A 19,848-nucleotide genomic window follows, 5' to 3' on the forward strand; every position below is an offset into this window, starting at 1 on the left:
CTGCTGATGTAATTAGAACATCATCTGCAAAAAGTTGAATTTTTGATGTTGTATTTTCGTCTATTTTAAAACCCTCTATGTCAGTACTGTTTCTAATCAAATTAGCCCAAGGCTCCATTACTAAAGTGAATAATAGTGGAGAAAGTGGACATCCTTGCTTTGTACCTTTAAGAATGGGTATTTTTTGTGAAACATATGTTCCTACCTTAATATAAGCCAACGTTCCTTTGTATAAATGCTCAATTAAATTTACAAATGCATCAGAGAAGTTTGTGCATTTCAGTAAGGTAAACAGATAGTCCCAACTTACTGAATCAAATGCTGAACCTATATCAAGACTAATAAGTGTTAAATCTTTCTTTTTCCTATTTGCAAAATCAATTAATGTTAAAGTTCTTCTTATATTATCAAAAGTATTTCTATTTACAATGAAGCCCGTCTGATCTATATCTATAATGCCGGGGATGATTGTCTTCAATCTATCAGCAAAAATACTCATAAACATTTTATAATCAACATTAAGTAATGAGATGGGTCGATATGAAGAAAATCTAGTTGGATCTTTATTAGGTTTTAAAATTGGTGAAATAAATGTATATTGCCAAGATGGGGGGGTTATTAACTCAGTTTGGGCCAAAATAAAAACCTTATGTATTAATGAATATGTAGTTTTAGAAAGGATTTTATATATCTCTGGTATAATACCATCATTACCCGGTGCTTTGTTTGATTTAAGCTTATTTATTTGTGTAATAACTTCTGTATATGAAATACTCTTGTCCAATAGTTTAATCTGTTGTTTATTAAGCTTTTTATTCATGTTTGTGGTTATAAACTCCTTTATTAATTTAACAGTTTTTGAGAGAAACACAACGTGAGAACTACAGAAACAGCTAATAACCAGATAATGAATAAATAGCCACACATGTCCATTTATGCCATTGTGTAATTAAAACCATGTCAGAGTTTTGCTGTCAGTAGTCAGTAAAGGAAAGCAGAAAAGTTTTTGACTTATCAGTTAGAACAGGATTAAGGTTGTCTTTTGAGGTACATCTAAAGATGGGGGACATGAAATTCACTGAGCATCACTTGCCCAAAACACAAAATGCTAGTCTCTGTTTTCCATAAGAAATCACTGATGGTGTCATTTCTAAGTGTATGATGGCAGTGATTACTTTTGATTTGTAAGATTTCTCCCTTTTTCAAGTTAGTGCAAGTTCTGGGGATGTGGGAGACTTGCCTCCCCCACACACATTGGGGGTGCAAAGGAGCATGTTCCCCTAAAAACACTTGCTGTTTGAGACATTGCCCTTCTTGCTTCAGATATTAGGTTTCAGTGATTTGGTTCCTTGACGTACTGACATTTGAGAATCCATAGGATGGAATCTCTTGAGTGAAATATGCATTAGTCATATATTAATGTAGTAAGGGAATTAATGTAATTGGCTGCTTGGAATGAAAGTCCACAGGGTCTGAGTTAATTTGTTGTCCAGCATTTTTATGTATACTTTTTTCTTTGCTGCCTTACAAACATTATCACTGCTGTTACTCAGCCAGCCCATGGCAAGAGCTTGCCATAGGAGGCAATCATCCAGTCAAACATCAACGTTTTTAATGTTTGTCTTCAACATTGCTCCATTGCCCCATTTGTTTGCTTTGACCATTGCCCCATTTAGCAGCCTGATGAATACAGTCCCAAAATTCCATGTTCCCCACTTACCCTTCCTCACATGGGTGTTTGTGCTGCTTACTGCTTCGTCAGCCTTCATATGGTGTCAACAATACAATGGACTGGGCTTGACCCCCACTTAGTCCTGTTCTCCCTACCAGGCTTCTTTGACACTCAGCCAACTGTGGGTCATTTGACACTCAATCATTTTAACTGCAACTTAGAAATAACAGATTTATCTGTCAATCTGATACTAAAATGAAGACTCGGTTTTCTAAGAACTACACAGAGTAAGTTAATTTTGTTATTCTGTGTCCTAAGCATCTGAAAGCACTACTAAATTCCACTATCATCCTCTGTGTGACAGGTGACATACTCACTATGGGAGGTGTTATCCTTTGAGGATGTTCTGCCCCCTGTACCACCTTACTTATTTGCACTGACCCTAAACTTACCCCTGTCCCTAACCTCAACTCTTGGCATTTCCCTAGGAAGAAACCTTTTCTTTAACATTACCACAAAACAAGGCATTCACATATATGCACATGCACGCACGCGTGCACACACACACACACACACACACACACACACACACACACACACACACACACACACACACACACACACACACACACATATACACTCATGCACGTGGACACACAAAACAATAAATTATTCCTCTCCCCTAGACTTTACTACAAACACTTACGCACACATTCTCACCCCTTACTATTTACGTATATCTGAAAATTTCAGCATTAAAAAATGTGTGGTAATTCAAACACATTTCAAACAGAAAATGAATAGCTGATGTTCTTATTTTTTAAATTTCTTGCACTCAACAAATGAGCCCTTTTGATAGAAACACACAGCAGTAAACTTTGTTGAAGAAAAAAATATGTGGCAGCATTTACAGTAATGGATGTAGTTCTGTGCGGAATACCTAGCTACATGCAGACCACAGTCTTGTAATTGAAAACACATCTCCCTGTCACTCTCTGACAGCTTGCACAGGCTGCTGTTCCTATTCATAATTCGCTGCATGTTCAGGCAAGGTACTTCAGCCCCGTTGAAGAAGTGATGATGCCAGCTGTCACTCACACACATTACAGATTTCAAGCAAGGTAAGTGTAGCAGGGAATGAGGAGGGAATGGGTGGTGATGGGAGTTCAGCTGTTATGTTTAGGGGCAGCGAGTCAGATTTAGGCCTAGGATGAGGTACTGCATGGCAGTTTAGGGTTAGGAAATTACCTGGGAATTTAGATTTAGATAGCAGGGGGATAATATTAGGGTAAGAGAGCAACAGGAGAATTTCAGGATTAGGGAAAGATCAGGGACTTTAGATTTAGGAAGTTGAAGAGGAGCTTTAGGATTAGGGAGTGATCCAGGAATTTTGATTTAGGGAGCAGGAGGGATATTTAAGGATTATGGAACAATTAGAAAATTTAGATTTAAGGAGCTGGAGTAGTGGGTTTTAGAGTTAGGGAGTGATTGAGACATTTAGGTTTGTAGAGATTGCAGAGAAATTTAAGATTAGGGTGTGACCAGAGAGCTGAGATTTAGGGAGCAGGTGGAGACTTAAGATTAGGGAATAATTAGGGTATTTAGGTTTAGGACCAGGAAGAAAATTTTAGGGTTACTGAGCAATTAAGGAGTTTATGAATTAAATCGAGCCTACCAGAAAATAAAAGTGTTTTTGAATGACATGTTTATAGAGGCTAGGATTTCTCATGTTATATAATTATCTTTCTATGCTAGCCCTGCAAACACCAGTTATTTTTGGAAATCCCGAGGTGCACAAAGACCTTGAGGACCCACCACTACATCCAATAGTGGATGGGAGGAATTCCATCACTTATCATATAGCCAAGTATATAAACATAGTGCTGAAGAAGTATGTTGAACAGGTTGGGCATATTTGCAAGGACTCTTGGTCTTTTTTAAGTAACATTAACAACCTTGAATATAAAGAGAATGTAAAATTCCTTACAACTGATTTAAAAGACCTTTACACTGTCATTCCCCCAGATTTTGGGGTTGAATGGGTGAGTGATATAATGAAGGAAAAAGGTAGTACTGCAAGGGAGATAGAACTAATACAGGAATAACTAGATATTGTTTTAAACAACAATTACTTTATGTTTGAAGGAGAGTATTACTTGCAAAAGACGGGTGTAGCAATGGGCTCCCCCTGCGGGGCGAGTTTTGCTAACCTCGTGATCGCCCACCGGGAACAACACTATGTTTTTAATGATAATTCCTTTAGGAAAAACATCTTTTATTACACTCGTTATTTGGACGATATACTTATTATTTTTAAAGGCCATATTGAGGAAGTTTCTAAATTTATGGAATACCTGAATGGTTTCACACAGTTTTTAGTAATTATGTATAATATGGATGCCAACCGTATAGCATATCTTGATGTAGAATTGTATAAAGACAAGGACCAAAAAATGTATAAGGCCAAAATCCATAAAAAACCCACCTATTCATATTCCTTCCTCCATTTGTCTAGCAGTCACCCACAACAACAGAAGAGGTCGGTCATAAAAGGCCAACTGATGTCGGAGAAGACCGAATTTTTTGAAGAATGTGAAACTTTGAGTGGCATGTTTTTAAAACAAGGGTACCCCTTACATGTTGTAGAGGAATTGGTAAACAAAGTGAAGTGTAAGAGGGCTAATGGTGTTTTTAGGCCTATACTTGCACAAGAGAGAAGTTCTGACAGAAAGTGTGAGACGGTTAGGGACGATGTACAAATTGAGAAGGGAACTAATCATAATCTTACATTTATTACACCATTTAGTATGGATGCAGCTGTTATAAGACAAATTTTGAATAAGAATTGGAATTTGATTATTACTGATATTGGGCTGAGATATATTGTTGAACCAAGGCCTAGAATCATGTACAAGAGAGGTCCAAATTTGAAAAGCTTGCATGAAAGGAGGAAGACTAAGATGGTGAGGGCAGCAGAAATGTATAAATGTGAAGAGTGCCCATACTGTAGATGCATGGAAGTGGGGGCAACCTTTAATATTTGAGGAAAACGGTACTTACGCAACAAAAGATTCAATTGTAACTCCAAAAGTGTAGTTTACTTAGCTACTTGCAAATCATGTCCCTGTTTTTATGCTGGTAAAACCGGCCGAAAGTTTATGGAAAGGATATATGAACATATTTATAGTATTAAAAAATTAAACATGGAGAACGCATTAGCTAAGCCTGTCAACGAACACCATGACCATAATTTTGGTTTCCGTATCATAGACCTGGTGGAACAAGATCTCTGGGGAGGACCTTTTTGTTTAAAATTAGAATTACAGGAATTACCGTGGCAAATAAGATTAAATGCTTATTGCCAACCTGGCTTGAATGATGCATACTCTCCAACTTGCACAATAAAACTAAGATGTCTGCAAAAGTAGTGGTATAAACATACTCACTTGTTGTTAGTGCCAACTCTTTCTAATAGGGTTTCACAATAGTATTTTGTTGCACACACACACACACACACACACACATATATATATATATATATATATATATATATATATATATTGTATTTCAGTTTTAAAAGCACCTAAGACATCCGCTTTTATAGTTTCAGTTGTTTTTTAGTAAATTCTTAAGATGTTGTTTAATGATGTAATTAATTTATCATGTGACCTGTGAGGTATTTAAATTGTTGGGTGGAATATGTTGACTTGTCTGATGAAGTCTTGCTCATTGAAGCAAGATGAAAGCGCTTACTTTACATGTGGTCTGCCGATTAAAATCCTTTATGGAAGTTTTACTCGTGATTTGCCTTTAGTCTTTTTTATTTTTGAATTAGGCAGTTTATGTTTAGGGAGTGGGATGGTAGTTTTAGGGTCAAGGAGGAAGTGGGGATTTGGGTTTAAGGAGCTGGAGGAATGTTTTGTGATTAGGAAACAAATTTCCAGTTAAGGATTAAGGACTGGTGGCTGTTTTAATACTAGAATTTGGGTTCTGGAAGGGCTATTTATTTTACTAGGATCAGGTCATAGGAGGTTATGTAATTTACAAGGATCAAAGTAGTGAAAGGTAGAAAACTTGCAATTTCAATTAAATGGCAATAAGCAAGGCAGTTGCAAGCTTCCAACACATTAGCATTTGTAGTAAACCCTATACATACAGCTTAGCACAAATCACCACTGTGACTTACTACACAATATATGAAAAAGGAACTGGTTATTCCAAATACAGAGCAACACTATACAACACAGTTGGAACCGCACTAAGTATTAATGTATCACACTTCATTAAATGTGTGAAAATAAATAAAATAAGTGAATAAAAGGGAAAGAGTGAAATGACTGACAAGGATTATGTAACATTAGTACACATATCATAAAGGATAAGCATTATCCAATAATGACACTTAACAAAGTGTAACTGAGAACAAGTCGAGAAATAATATTTTACTATACAAGAGAAAATAAATCAGATATATGAGCATTTCCTTAAGCAGTCCAATAAGCACAGTAGTAAAAATAGGATATTATGATATATTGATAAAAAAATCTAAATGAAGCATAAGTAGTGGCAAACAAACTTAGGCAGGTAGTCAAAGGTATGTGTTATGTTCAGGGACAATATTTACAGATCTTAAAAAACAAGTAAACCCATCTTTATCAGTTGAAATCTGACTGAGCAGGTAAAACCTCCCTTTGACAAAACCAAATTGTGTCTGTTCCAGTTTTTGGAGAGATCCTATGTTGTTATTGATCAAGTCCATGATAATTCTTTCAATGACCTCGCAGATATGACTGATCAAGTTTATGAGTCTGTAGTTCTCTGGGTCAGGTGATGGGCACCCTTGTGCAGAGGGACAATTGTTGCAGTTCTTCATTCTTCTGGAACAAAGCCCGTCCAGAGGCTATGGTTAAAGAGGGTTTCTAGTAGCCTTGTATATTCTGCTTTAAGCTATTTATGAAGCATCCTGGAAAGTTGTCGGGACTCATGAAGGTTGTGTTTTTGGTTTAGCAAGCGCAGTAAGGACTTGTTACCTCATATTGACCAGTAGGAGGTTGGTTGTGGGTATTTCTTTGGGTGCGGTAGGAGGTGATGGGGGGAGACGTTTGAACTGAACTTGTCGGACAGAAGATTTGCTATAGTTTCAGGCTGGATGTAAGTGTTGCTGTTCATGATTAACTCAGCACATTGCTGATCATTTCCTCTGAGGTTACAAACATAATTAAAAAAGCCTTATGTTTATCTTTCATTTGGGAAGCTTGACCATCTCTCTAATTTGTTTGTGTAGCTTGATGAGTGTCTTTTTGCACTATTTTGCCTGTTGCTTCTTGGATTTGGAGAGAATTTTTTCCATTTGTTGAATAGCCTGTTCATGCTAGGGGTCCACCGGGGTGGTTTATTTTTGCAAGTAGTCGTAGGTTTGACTTAGACAGGTATTGCCTCTTCTATGCAGCTATGAATGTGGGTGTACAGTGCTTTTGTGTACAGCTCACAGTAGGCCTCAGTGTCATTCAGGTTTGGAGGGGCTTGGAACTTTAATAAGCTGTCACTTAGTTTGAGGTAATTGGCCTTAGCAAAGTTCTTTTTAGGTTTGGAGTTTGATGTGGGATCTAGGGTAGTTTTAATACTAAAAGAGATCATTTTGTGGTCATGTCTTACCAAGGAGGACTTAGTGTATGGGGAGGCAGCATCCCCTATGTTTATGAGTACCTGGTCTAAGAAATTTGTAACTCTAGTTGGGGAGCTAATTAGTTGCTCCAGAGTGTTTGCATTGATGAAGTCCAAAAACCTCTCAGTGATTTATGGGTTGTATAAGTGTCACAGTTTATGGAAGAGTAGTTGAAGTCACCCATAAGTACTAGTAGTTTTAGGTAGAAGGTGTTGTTTTCCAGACTCATATTAGGAGATCTGTAGATAGTAAGGCTGTGATGGGGAGGGGGGGGGGGTCACACCGATGGTTAGTTGGGCATGTAGCAGCTCATGCGAATTATGTTATTGGACCAGTCTAATAGTGTACTTCTCCTTTATGAACACTGAGACACCCCCTGCCTTTATATGAACACTGAGACACCTCCTGCCTTTGTATGAACACTGAGAGACCCCATGCCTTTATATCAACACTGAGATACCACCTGCCTTTGTATGAACACTGAGACACCTTCTGCCTTTGTTAATTATTTATTTACCAGAAAGTACAACTGAGACAGAGCCCATTTTCAGTTGAGGCCCAGATGCTTGTCTTTGTTTTATCCTAAGCTGAGGGGGGTCAACATGTATGAAAGGCATTATAAGTTTTGATAGCTGGGGAGCTTTCCATGGTTCTGAACCATGTTTCCATGACTGCGCATGTGTCTGCTTTCTTCAGGGCAAGGAGTGCTTCCAGGGAGTGCAGTTTTTTATTTAAACTCCTAGCATTGAGCAGCAGTACCTTTAGGTAGCCATGAGTGATTTTTATTATGTTGGAGAGTTTAACAACTTGGTACAGCCTAAAGAAGTCATTATAGGGATAGATAAAGTTTTTGCCAGTATCTGGAAGCCAAGTGGTGACAAGTGCAAACCATCTCTGGCAAAGCATCATGATTTGTCATTCGTGTCTCCCCAGGCTGACAGATTTTGAATCCCCTTGTTGTGACACCAGAAACAAAGCCAATTGTTAAAGTCATTCATTTTTTGCTGGTACTGTGGCATCATCATTGGTTAAGATATGATGTTACTTAAAGCTAGATTTATACCTGTCTGGGACACTTATTCAGAGAGCTCCATTGTGTCTTTCTTCATATAGTGCAGTGAGGTACATCTTAGGTCATTTGCAACCACATAGACTATGACCGTGTCATACATGTACTTGTGGTTTAAAGAGCCTAGGGCATGCACGATCTGGAAAATTCTGGCTCCAGACAGACAACTGACTATGATCTTAATCTTGTTTAGCCTGGTAAAAGGAACATCAGTTTGCCTTAAAATGGAATGCCCAATAACCAGATTTTTTGGCTATGTGGTGTGTTGCCTTATGGGCTTGGAAGTGAGGCTACTGTGATTTTCAGAGTTATATGTCATATAAGGTGCCATCTTTTTTGAGTGTGTGTGTGATGCTACTGACAGATGCTTTTAGGAGGTCCTGGAATTCTGGGTAGATTCCAAGTGAGTACTTCCACATATGTGGGTCTATGTGTTTGTTCCTTGGTTTTGGTAGTGAGTGTCTGGGCTGTAATGGTGACAACCTCGTTTGCATATTTCATGTGCGTATTTGAGAGTTTTGCCTCCAGTGACTTTGTGTAGCTACATCTCTCACACATTGTTTTTGTTTGTTCTAAAATTAAATGGTTGTCAGTGAACATGAGACAGTTATTACACTGCCTCAGGATGCCCAGCTCCACCAGGCAAGAAACAGAGATGTCAGGGAAGGACCTATCCATTATACCAGATCCTTAGTAAATGGGAAGGTGTAGGGGAGGGATAGTTAAAGGTCTAACTGAGAGTATTTAGTAGAATACTATTAGATGACCTGCAGTGATGCTGCCCTCTGTACAAACTGGCAGCTCTTTGAGTAGCTATGAACAATGGGAGACTATATATGGAGAACATTTCCTACAGAGGGTTATAAACTGGAGAGCTTTGCTTATATACAAGGCACAGGTAACCATGTTTGTGCAAAGCTTTTATGCCAGCGGGATGAAAGACGTTTACACAGTTATGTCCTCAGGACAATCAGATAAACACACAATAAGTCTTCTACCAGGAATTCCCAACTCAGGTGGGTTCAGTTAGCCCTCTGCTCCCACCAGAGGGCAGAATAAAAGCCCCTTAATGTAAAACAAACTAGTTTTGAGCTCAAGTGCATTAACAAATGCCTCATAACAAATGGAAGAACTTCTGCAATATCAGAAATCCTTGCAGATATGCACACAGACCCTGAGAAATTTTCTCAAATACAGGAAAATGTGTGAAATGTAGAAGAACTTCTGCAATTACAGAAAAAACTTTGCAAAACTTAGAAATATTTTAGCAAACTCAAGAGAACTTTGGCAAACTCAGAACAGCTTTTTCAGTATGAGGACATTAGGAAATAACAGAATACTATTAAAATAATCTAAGAGCAGTACAGTAACAAGCAGATGACATTTCTTCAACAAGTGCAGGCTGAAAACAGTGATAAATTCAACAAAATCAATAAATGCAGCACAGAAGTGTTAAATAGCACTAAGACAGTTAGAGCAAGTGCAAAAATACATTTAACAGTGTTGAAGGTCCACAGGTGGTGGTGCATTCAAGCAACTTCTTTCCATCCTTAAATATTATTTTGCATACAAGCTACACATATGGCATGATTACATATGAGCAGCCATGGGTAACAATATTGCGTGTAATTATTTCTATCTAAAAGTATTAGCCATGCAATCCTTTATCTTTTTGTACTATACAGTGTATGTGCCCTGTGATAGGTATTAATAGTGAAGATACACATAGAGTCTGGGCTATTTAAGTACACAGGAATTGCAGACAAACACCTATATACATGATATGCTATTCAGTTCCCCAAAGGGTAACATGCAACTCTTATAATGCATGCTGTACCCATGCATTATGTAATAGTTATTCAAATATTCAAAAAAGGATCCTCTAATGACAGAAAAACAGGAGAAGAATCATGCATGAGCAGAAATAGTGTTCAGGTTATACTTATTAACAAAAAATATGTTACAGAGAGAGATATACAAGTGTCCATGTGATTGTAAACATAGCACATGAAATATACAGCAAGAGACAAAGCCACACAGCAGATACACCTGAAAATGTGGCACGCAGTGCCACAGTTTACTGGCCCCACAGGTATCACCCAGAATCTATATCTGACACATAATCAAGTCCTGGAAGAAAGTGTGAGCAACTTTTACAAAGTATGCATAGTTATATGGCATTTGTAAAAGTAATAAGAAGCTGAAACACATGTTAGTGAATAAGCTTTACTGCAGAAGTGTTTGCTTCTGTGAATTTTTCTGTTGTACTATGTATATATATATATATATATATATATATATATATATATATATATATGTATATATATATATATATATATATATATATATATATATATATATGTATATATATATATATATATATATATATATTAGCTCCTGGAGTGCCTTTAATGTAAGATATGTGGGATTACCAGCGTATTCCTTATTTTAACCACAACACCTTGAGCAGAGACATAGCCAGGACTTTTGGAGTTGTTTGCTAAGCTCCACTATGTAGCCCCATCCTTTGCTGTAATTCTTGTTCAGAATCTGCCAATAATGCTGTCTTTATTTTTCTTTTATCTTTCTTTTTTTGCCTTGCAGCCTGATAGATTTTGTTTGTGCCATCTGCTGAGTCACATTCCAGAAGTTGGTGGAGTGCCTCTGACACCTTGTTCTTTGCTATTACAACTCTTCTCTTAGCCTCTTTGCTAGCCAGCCAGTATTCCTTCTTATCCTTGTCCATATTTTTTGTATCTCATTTTTTTTTTGCTGCATTCCTCCTTTCTTTTGTTGATTTCCTGGACTTCTGCATTCCACAAGCAGTTTTCCTTATGCACCTTATTTCCATACCTATCTCAGCCACATATCTGTTCTGTAGTTCTCACACATGCTGTTTTGAGGCACTTGTATTCTTCTTCATCTTCACCTATTTCTTTTTCTTCCTGAGGTGCTAGAGTCCTGAGTAATTCCTTAAACTCTTGTACTTTCATCAGTCAACTTCCTGGTCTTCAGCCTAGTACCTGTTGACCTTAGCGCCTTCTCTGACCACTGCTTGCATCTAATTGTGACAACCAATGGTTTATGCTGTGGACCAACTGTGGATGGCTTTGCAATCACTGATTCTACCTCAGTGCCATTTATTTGCTAAGAGAAACTCTTCCTGAGTTGCACAATGGCCACTCCTATATGTCATCTTGTGATTGTCTTGTCAAACCATACGTTGGCCACCATCAATCAATTTATCAGACAGAAAAGTAAGATGGCATCTCTTTCTATATACCCGTTATCCACCCACCCCCATATGGACCCGGGCAGTCCTGATATCTTTTTCTGTCTGTCACAATATGTACATTCAAGTCCCCAGTAGCAACACCACCACACCGTGTCCTGTGTTATGTAGTATGTCCTGCAACTGCTGCCTAAATTCACACTTTTCTTTGCTATCATAGACCTGGTTTGGGGCATAGACTGAAATTATGGATACTGCCCTATCCTTTCACTGGAATTTTTTCTTCCTGTTGTGTCTTTCTTAAAGTTTGTCTAACTTATCTGGACATGATCCAGCTCTGGATTTTCCACAAAATTAGTCTTTCATGCAATAGAAGATATTGCCTCCTTTTCTTCCAATACAGACAGAGGGCTCTTAGTGTCTTCCTCCCAATCTTTCTTTGCTCTGTAATGCTTCACTCAGGACTACTGTTTCATACTCAAAATCCTTCTCAGGAAGGACCAGCTACTCTGAACTGTCTGATTTTAACCCTCCTGTTTATACCCCACCAATTGACTACATCAACTCACAAACCTTGAGAACCTGCTCTAACCAATATAGCAATGTTCCTGCCTTTCTTATACGAACAGCTTAGTTTAACTTACAAAATTTACCACAGCAATTTTACATTTTATATATATATACACATACACACACACACACACACACACACACACACACACACACACACACACACACACACACAGTATAAGTTAATTTGTTTTATATATTATAGGTGAAACATATATATTGAATGATTTTCTGTACCTATATTTATTTGTATGGGTGGAAAGAACTGAAAAGAGCGTGGACTGTGAATAATTGCATGACAGATGACATACTATGTACATGTGGGTTATCTTTGTTGAGTACTGCTATTCCAGCAAGATATGTACTATAGCAGATATTCTTCTCATTTTCAATATTTGTAATAAGAAATGTGTATGATTGAATTGTGTTACAGTAAGTTATTTAAAAGTTGTTCTGAAAAAAAAATCCTTATGTTGTATTTGTTAGAAGAATTGTTTTCAAAACTCATGCCATTGGTATATGTACTCTTTTTTTATCTTTTGTAAAGCTTCAAGTTATTAAAATATGTTACTATTTTAAACTTTCTTAGTTAAGAGAGGTCTTGTTTAAATGAATAATGATTGATACCTTTAGTAACCTATTTGGAAACATTGTATCTTTAAAATTAATCATCTCTTTCACATTGTCTCTTTATCCCTATTTCACTCACCCCAGCTTGTCATTGCCATGTCAACGGCTCTTTATCACACATTTGCAATCAACAAACAGGCCAGTGTGAGTGCCGAAGTAATGTCACCGGAAGACGTTGTGATGAATGTTTGGTAAGTTCTGATATAGATGTGCAACAGATTTTCAAGGAATGTGCTATCAACTTGTGCTGTACAGTATAGTCTAACATACAGGTAGTTAATGTATAGTAAGTCATTATGAGTTTCACATCTGCATCACTGTGAAAGTGCTGATTACACAATGGTCAATTTGTCAGTGTTCACAAAAAATAGCATATCTTGTTTACTTCATAACAACACAGCCCTGCTGTGTATAGATATCTCAGATTTTGTGCCCTCTCCATTGGTGTAGAGGAATAAAGTGCTGAGAATGACCTATTGGCTTGGGTGTCACTATAACTGACATGGGAGAAATGACCATGCCTGTCCTAGGGTGCAGCAACTCTCCCTCAGAAGAGGGAAGGCAGGCACAGAAATAATGTGGGTTATGTTTTTGGCTCACTTAACTACATATGCTAGGCCTTCATTGTGGGTGAATAGAAGTTTGCTGTAGCATGGGGGAAGTCCTAGAGGCCCCCATGGTGATGTGAATCATACATCACACACCAATGAGAGGAGTGAGTGACATACTAAGGAAAAAATAAATAATGGTTGCATCCGCAATGGCTTCTACAATTAGCTGCCACCATAGAGGAATGAATGGGTTGACTGGGAGAATGCAAGAGTTGACAGTTGACAGAAAGTGTGGCAGAACAAAAAAAATCTTAGATATTGTTGTTAAGAACATCATTTAGTGTGTGCCTTGGTATCTCCACTAAAGAATACACCCTTGTCCTCTGTGAGTTCTAGTTTCTTACTTCTAGATGCTTAAAAGCATGTGACATATCATGTTGTCCCTTTTGTGTTACCTTTTCATTGACTGCTAGTTACTTTGGAGCACTGGAACCTCTGTGGTACATCTTTGTCATATAGGTTCATAGGTAGGTACTAGGCTATCCGCCCGAAGGCATTTATAAGCCTAGCCGGAATGTGCTGGCTTTCACCGCCCGTTAGATTAGTTCACTGTGCCTCTGTTCAGCAGAACTATTGAATTGATCCCTGGGGTAAACTTTCTGTTTCCCATCCACTCATCAAGGATTCTGTTGAAGAGGGTTAGTGAGGAGCTCTGCCTAATGTAGATTGGAATCTTGTTCCAGAGCATGGGAAGCCTCTGGGACAGGAATCTATCCCTCCAGCACATCCTATTTATTGTTGTGGTGAGGTTTAGATCCCTAGAGCGTGTGGCTCGAGAGAATATGTTTTTTTTTTTAGGTGGAGCATGTCCATCAATTCTGGGTTGAACATGGCCTTGTATGTCAGGCAGAGATCACCTCTGAGTAGGTGGTATGCAACCGAGTACAGCTGGAATTTCTTCAGTCGAGCTACATAGGGCATCTGTTTGAGGCCAGTGATCATCTTGGTCAAGGATGCATGCATACATATAATGTGAAGACAACGGAACAGTCAACCAAATAAATAGTGAAAACACCTGCTCCAAACGAAAAGCACCAGCACAATACAAACGACTCTCCTGCTTCAGCGAATTAAGCACCAGCACAAAACAGTTCACCACTCACTTCCTTCCAAATCCTTTATTGACATAAAATCACATCCAACAGATTGGTTAAGCGCTTTCATCTAACAAGACTTCATCAGAACACTAACCCAAAATTCCTTGGTCCCTTTATACATCCTCACTTCCACACATTGTAACTCAATTAACTTTTAAAGTGCTAGTGCAATAACCATAATAACATTTTTGCATTCTAAATGACTAGTTCTTCTTACATCCTTACTAAATAATAAATATACATAAAATTGATGCTTTCACACTTGATAACTTGCACATACGTAAAATGTATAAAATGTATAATAAAATAAATAAATATATATAGGTGTATATGTATTATTATACTGGCCAAAATGTTAAAATACAATTATAAACATATAAAAACATTGTTATTGCAAATCTTTAAAACCCCTTACCCTTACTATTTTCTATCAGCATCCAGGATGGGTTTTATTGACAGATACTTAATTCGCTGAAGCAGGAGAGTCGTTTGTATTGTGCTGGTGCTTTCCGTTTGGAGCAGGTGTTTTCACTATGCATACATATAGATAATGGGGTTCAGCATCTTGGATTCTGGTAGATCCATTGACACTCCACTGGTTTTATTATCATCGGTTGTCCAAGTTCATGTCAATTGTCCTTTGAACAAATAAGGCCAAAATGTATCTTTATTAATTCATTACTAATGTAGTAGCAGTTGCTGCCATCTATATAGTAAGTTTCTTTTCTGTGTATGTTCTAGCTAACCTTACAGTGAATTATTTATATTCTTTAAGCTGAAGGCCAGTGGATCTTTGTTATTAAATGGTAGTAGGCCATAATTCAGAGTGTAAGTTAAATGTTCAAAACATTAGTCATGTCTTTCAGAACATATAAAGTGCAAAGTTGTGTGATCAGCCTATAAATCCTCAAAATATCTGACTCATATTTGTATTAATAAACCAGAGCATATTTGATTTGTACTTTACACAGCAAAAGTAGATTCATACACATTTCCACACATTTCTGACTCCTTGGCCATTTCTGTGGTGGTTGGTTAATTTAAATATATTGTAATTAAAGGATCTTGTGGCTTTGTTCCTGTCATTACTAGTATGGGAGGGCAGTGCATATGACTGCCAGCCATAATTTCACATTCAGGTTTTCTGCTGCAGTATTATTATTTATTTATTTATTTATTTATTTATTATTTATTATTATTATTTAAGTACATTACATGCCATGTGCTTGTGTTGCTGTACACCAATGTTTTGCTGTGCATAACATCTCTCTGCAGGCTGTATTTCCAATGTTACACTGGCAGAAGGTTTTGGTGCTGTGCATTTGAACGCTCATAAATTTGAGGCTCCTCTATGCACTCTAGTCCATATTCCTAAAGCATATCATTTGCATACTTACAGCATACCTGACTTATTCATGTGTGCAGTAGTGTATGTATCATTTTGTTAGATACTGTTTCTGAAATGTGTTGAGCTTTGGTATGTGACATGAACTATGCACCAGCCTTCTGTAATTGAAGGCAATATTTTTAATTCTATCCCTAGTTTATAAATGTGTCTGTTACTGCCACTACAGATAAACAATATGCATGCTTCCTCTTTTGGAAGACTGGATAACAGTGGCTTTATCCAAATAAGAGAAGATGGATGGCCTCATACAAAAAAAACACACTTTATATATTCTTTGTGAGCTGAAAATCAGTCACAGCTTTTCAATGTCAAATCATCTGCCTATTTATAGGCTAAATATTGTGAATTAAGACTAAGAATTTACGTTGCTGGAATCCATGCATTCAGAGGTTTTTAGGTTTTGCAAGGTAGCTTACTCAAAAGGATCTCAAGAGAGGAGATTTGTTAGTACAACATGAATTAATACCTTGACGTTTATGCTAAATCCTTTGCCATTTTGCTGAAGATCATAACTATTCTGTCTCATCACAATGTGGCCTTCTAAGCTTGGTGATTCCATTTCTGTTTCTATAGGGCAGAAGTGTGTTTATTGCAGATGTCTTGCACATATTCAAATTTTCTTTTTATTCTGCCAGAGTTTCACCCTGAACTGACAATTAATGTTTTCAGAGCAAGCTAAAGGGTTAATATTTGTCCTTTGGAAAACATTGGGTTTGCACTTGCATATCAGTGATATAAAGGCTTGCCGTTTTTCTCTTCTGGCCTTCCATCTTCATCATCCTAGCATAGGCATAAGTCACAGGCTGTTAACATAGTAAGGTGAATAAGTTCAAAAAAAGTGCTTGTGCTCGCTGGTAGTGATCAAAGGAATTTATTAACAATAAAATCCACCGGAATAAAATGCTCAAACCAATGAGCTAAGCAACATATACAAAATGAACGCTCTTCTATGTTCACCAAAAACTGCGTTTTCGTCAATAAGACTTCATCAGACACTCTAACCTCCCAGTACACATGTTTAAATACTAAGCAATTTAATTGAATACGTTTTACTGGTTCAACAATCCATATCAATTAATTCAAACACACCAATCCATATCTTACATTCATTAATATTAATGTCCCTCATTGAATATACTCTATACTTCTATCTAAAAACGTTTTATGTATAAAATGTGTATTTAAAAATGTTAATAAATAATTGTAAATAATTATATAAACACTCTTAGAAAACTTTTATAAATATACATACACATATTAAATAAATATAAACAAATCAGGAAGAATGTAGGACCTTATACAATATGTTTAAAGAACGAGGTTACCCGGATGAATTTATTAATAAGTTAAAAAGTGAAGTCGAGGAAGGCGGGGGGGGGGGTAGGTTTGAACCTATAATAGGCAAGGGGGATAAACGAAATTCAGATTCAAGAATTATTCCGGAGGCGGATACTAAGAGAACAGACCAAGATGATTATAGAAGAAGTCTGGTAGTAAAATATAATAGCTCTAATAGAAAACTGAAGGACTTCTTCACAAAGGAATGGAATAAATTTAGTATCTTAACTGATATAGAAGAGATTCCCAAGATGAGACCTAAGATGGTGTATAAAAACCCACCAAATATTGGTAAAATATTAGAAAGGAGAAAAGAAATAAGGGGGGATAAGAATATTAGAAAGTGTGGGACATATAAATGCGGAAGATGCCAACAATGCCCATATGTCATGAACAAGGCATAAATATATCTGGATAGTAGAAAGAAAAAGATTACTAGCAGGACATACTATAACTGTGAAAGTAGAGGAATAGTTTATATAGCAATTTGTCAGATATGTCAATCATTCTACGTAGGTAAAACGGAGAGATGTTTGAAACGTAGAATTTACGAACATTATTATGACATTCTGAAAAACAAAAGCACTAATGCACTTTACAAACACAGTATTGTATGCCCAACTGCAAAATACGAGTTTTTTGTGTTGGACCAGGTAATGCCAGACATCAGGGGTGGTCCCTGGGAGGACATCCTAGAAAATAAGGAATTATGGTGGCAGGTATACCTGGATTCCAACACAAGCCCTGGGATTAATGATTTCCAAACTATAACACCATTACTGAGATTAAGGGCTAATAAATTACAGAGTAGTTAGGAATTTGGGCACTAGGGGGCAGTATACCCATAAGAAATTAATTTTGTGTTTTCTCTCACACAATATTTATTATCAAATTTAAGGATTTTAAAAGTCAAATTTGTTTATATTTATTTAATATGTGTATGTATATTTATAAAAGTTTTCTAAGAGTGTTTATATAATTAATTACAATTATTTATTAACATTTTTAAATACACATTTTATACATAAAACGTTTTTAGATAGAAGTATAGAGTATATTCAATGAGGGACATTAATATTAATGAATGTAAGATATGGATTGATGTGTTTGAATTAATTGATATGGATTGTTGAACCAGTAAAACGTATTCAATTAAATTGCTTAGTATTTAAACATGTGTACTGGGAGGTTAGAGTGTCTGATGAAGTCTTATTGACGAAAACGCAGTTTTTGGTGAACATAGAAGAGCGTTCATTTTGTATATGTTGCTTAGCTCATTGGTTTGAGCATTTTATTCCAGTGGATTTTATTGTTAATAAATTCCTTTGATCACTACCAGCGAGCACAAGCACTTTTTTTGAACTTATTGGTTGGTTTGCAAGTGCTGACATCCGTTGTTTGTTTTATAGTAAGGTGAATAACAACTTGCTTTTACTGTGGGTGTGTTTTGAATTTCAAGGACATACTAGTAATTCCATGTGGAGTTTGAGTCTAGGAAACTGAGGGTGGCTATCCAAACAAGATAGCCCATAGGATCATAGGATCATAGGTGGTTACTAGGCTAATGGCCCTGGGGGCCTTACAAGCCTACAGAACCAGAACCAAAAAACGATAAATCCAAAGCCAGCAAGAAGACAACCACATCCAAATGAGCCACCACACTTTATTCACGTTAAGCACTTTCTTCTCCACTACAGAGACTTCATCAGAACCTGAATCTGATGAAGTCTCTGTAGTGGAGAAGAAAGCGCTTAACGTGAATAAAGTGTGGTGGCTCATTTGGACATGGTTCTCTTCTTGCTGTCTTTACAAGCCTAGCCAAGAGTTTATCTCCAGCAGGTTTTGTTGATGTTACATATTAGATTTAGGCCTATTGAGTGGGTAATGTGCGAGGAGTTAGACTTACGGATATGGAGCATCTCTAGTAGGGAAGGGTCCGATATTGCCTTGTAGGTGAGATACATATCACACCTGAGCAATCTGTATGATGCCAAGTAAAGTGATAGTGATTTGAGCCTGTCTGCATAAAACAGGTGTTGGAAGCCATGGATTCTCTTTGTGAGGTATTTCTGTGGCCTTTCCAGTTGGTGTAGGTGTTTGGAGAGGTACATACCAAATGGGGCGTTATACTCAATTAATTGTCTAATGAGGGAGGAGTACAGAGAGGTAATAACCTCCTTTTTTCTGGATGCAATCCCTTTACTTATGAGATTAACCAAGTAAAAGGCTTTTCTGACCACTGCTGCTACATGATGGTCGAATGTGAGATTGTTGTCAATTAAAGTACCCAGGCCTCTCACCACGGGTTGTGTGCTTAGGGGGTTGCCATTGATGAAGTAATCAGTAGGGACCGTGTTTTTGCCAAATGGTATGATAATACATTTTTTGCATTTAACATAAGGCCATGACTTTGGCATCAGTTATCTGTAGCTGTAAGCACCTCTTGCAGTATGTTAATGTCATTTGGGGAGTCAATGACAGCACCCAACTTACAGTCATCTGCAAACTTGGTCAACCATAGGCCCTTGGTCTTTGCCTGGACTTCTGAGAAGTAGA

General features: G+C 37.2%; 1 protein-coding gene across 13 annotated transcripts in view; it reads left to right on the top strand.

Annotated features, from left to right (window-relative positions):
* Positions 1–19,848, top strand: part of LAMA2 (laminin subunit alpha 2) — a 4,753,606-nt gene that overhangs the window by 2,970,333 nt on the left and 1,763,425 nt on the right. For all 13 annotated transcript variants that reach the window (XM_044064325.1, XM_044064371.1, XM_044064344.1 and 10 more), the window contains one exon: positions 12,923–13,029. In XM_044064325.1, the coding sequence (XP_043920260.1) occupies positions 12,923–13,029 (107 nt within the window). The remainder of the gene's footprint in view (positions 1–12,922; positions 13,030–19,848) is intronic.

This window comes from Protopterus annectens, chromosome 1.part0, assembly GCF_019279795.1.
Source record: "Protopterus annectens isolate FY-2018-M chromosome 1.part0, PAN1.0, whole genome shotgun sequence".
NCBI lineage: Eukaryota > Metazoa > Chordata > Ceratodontiformes > Protopteridae > Protopterus > Protopterus annectens.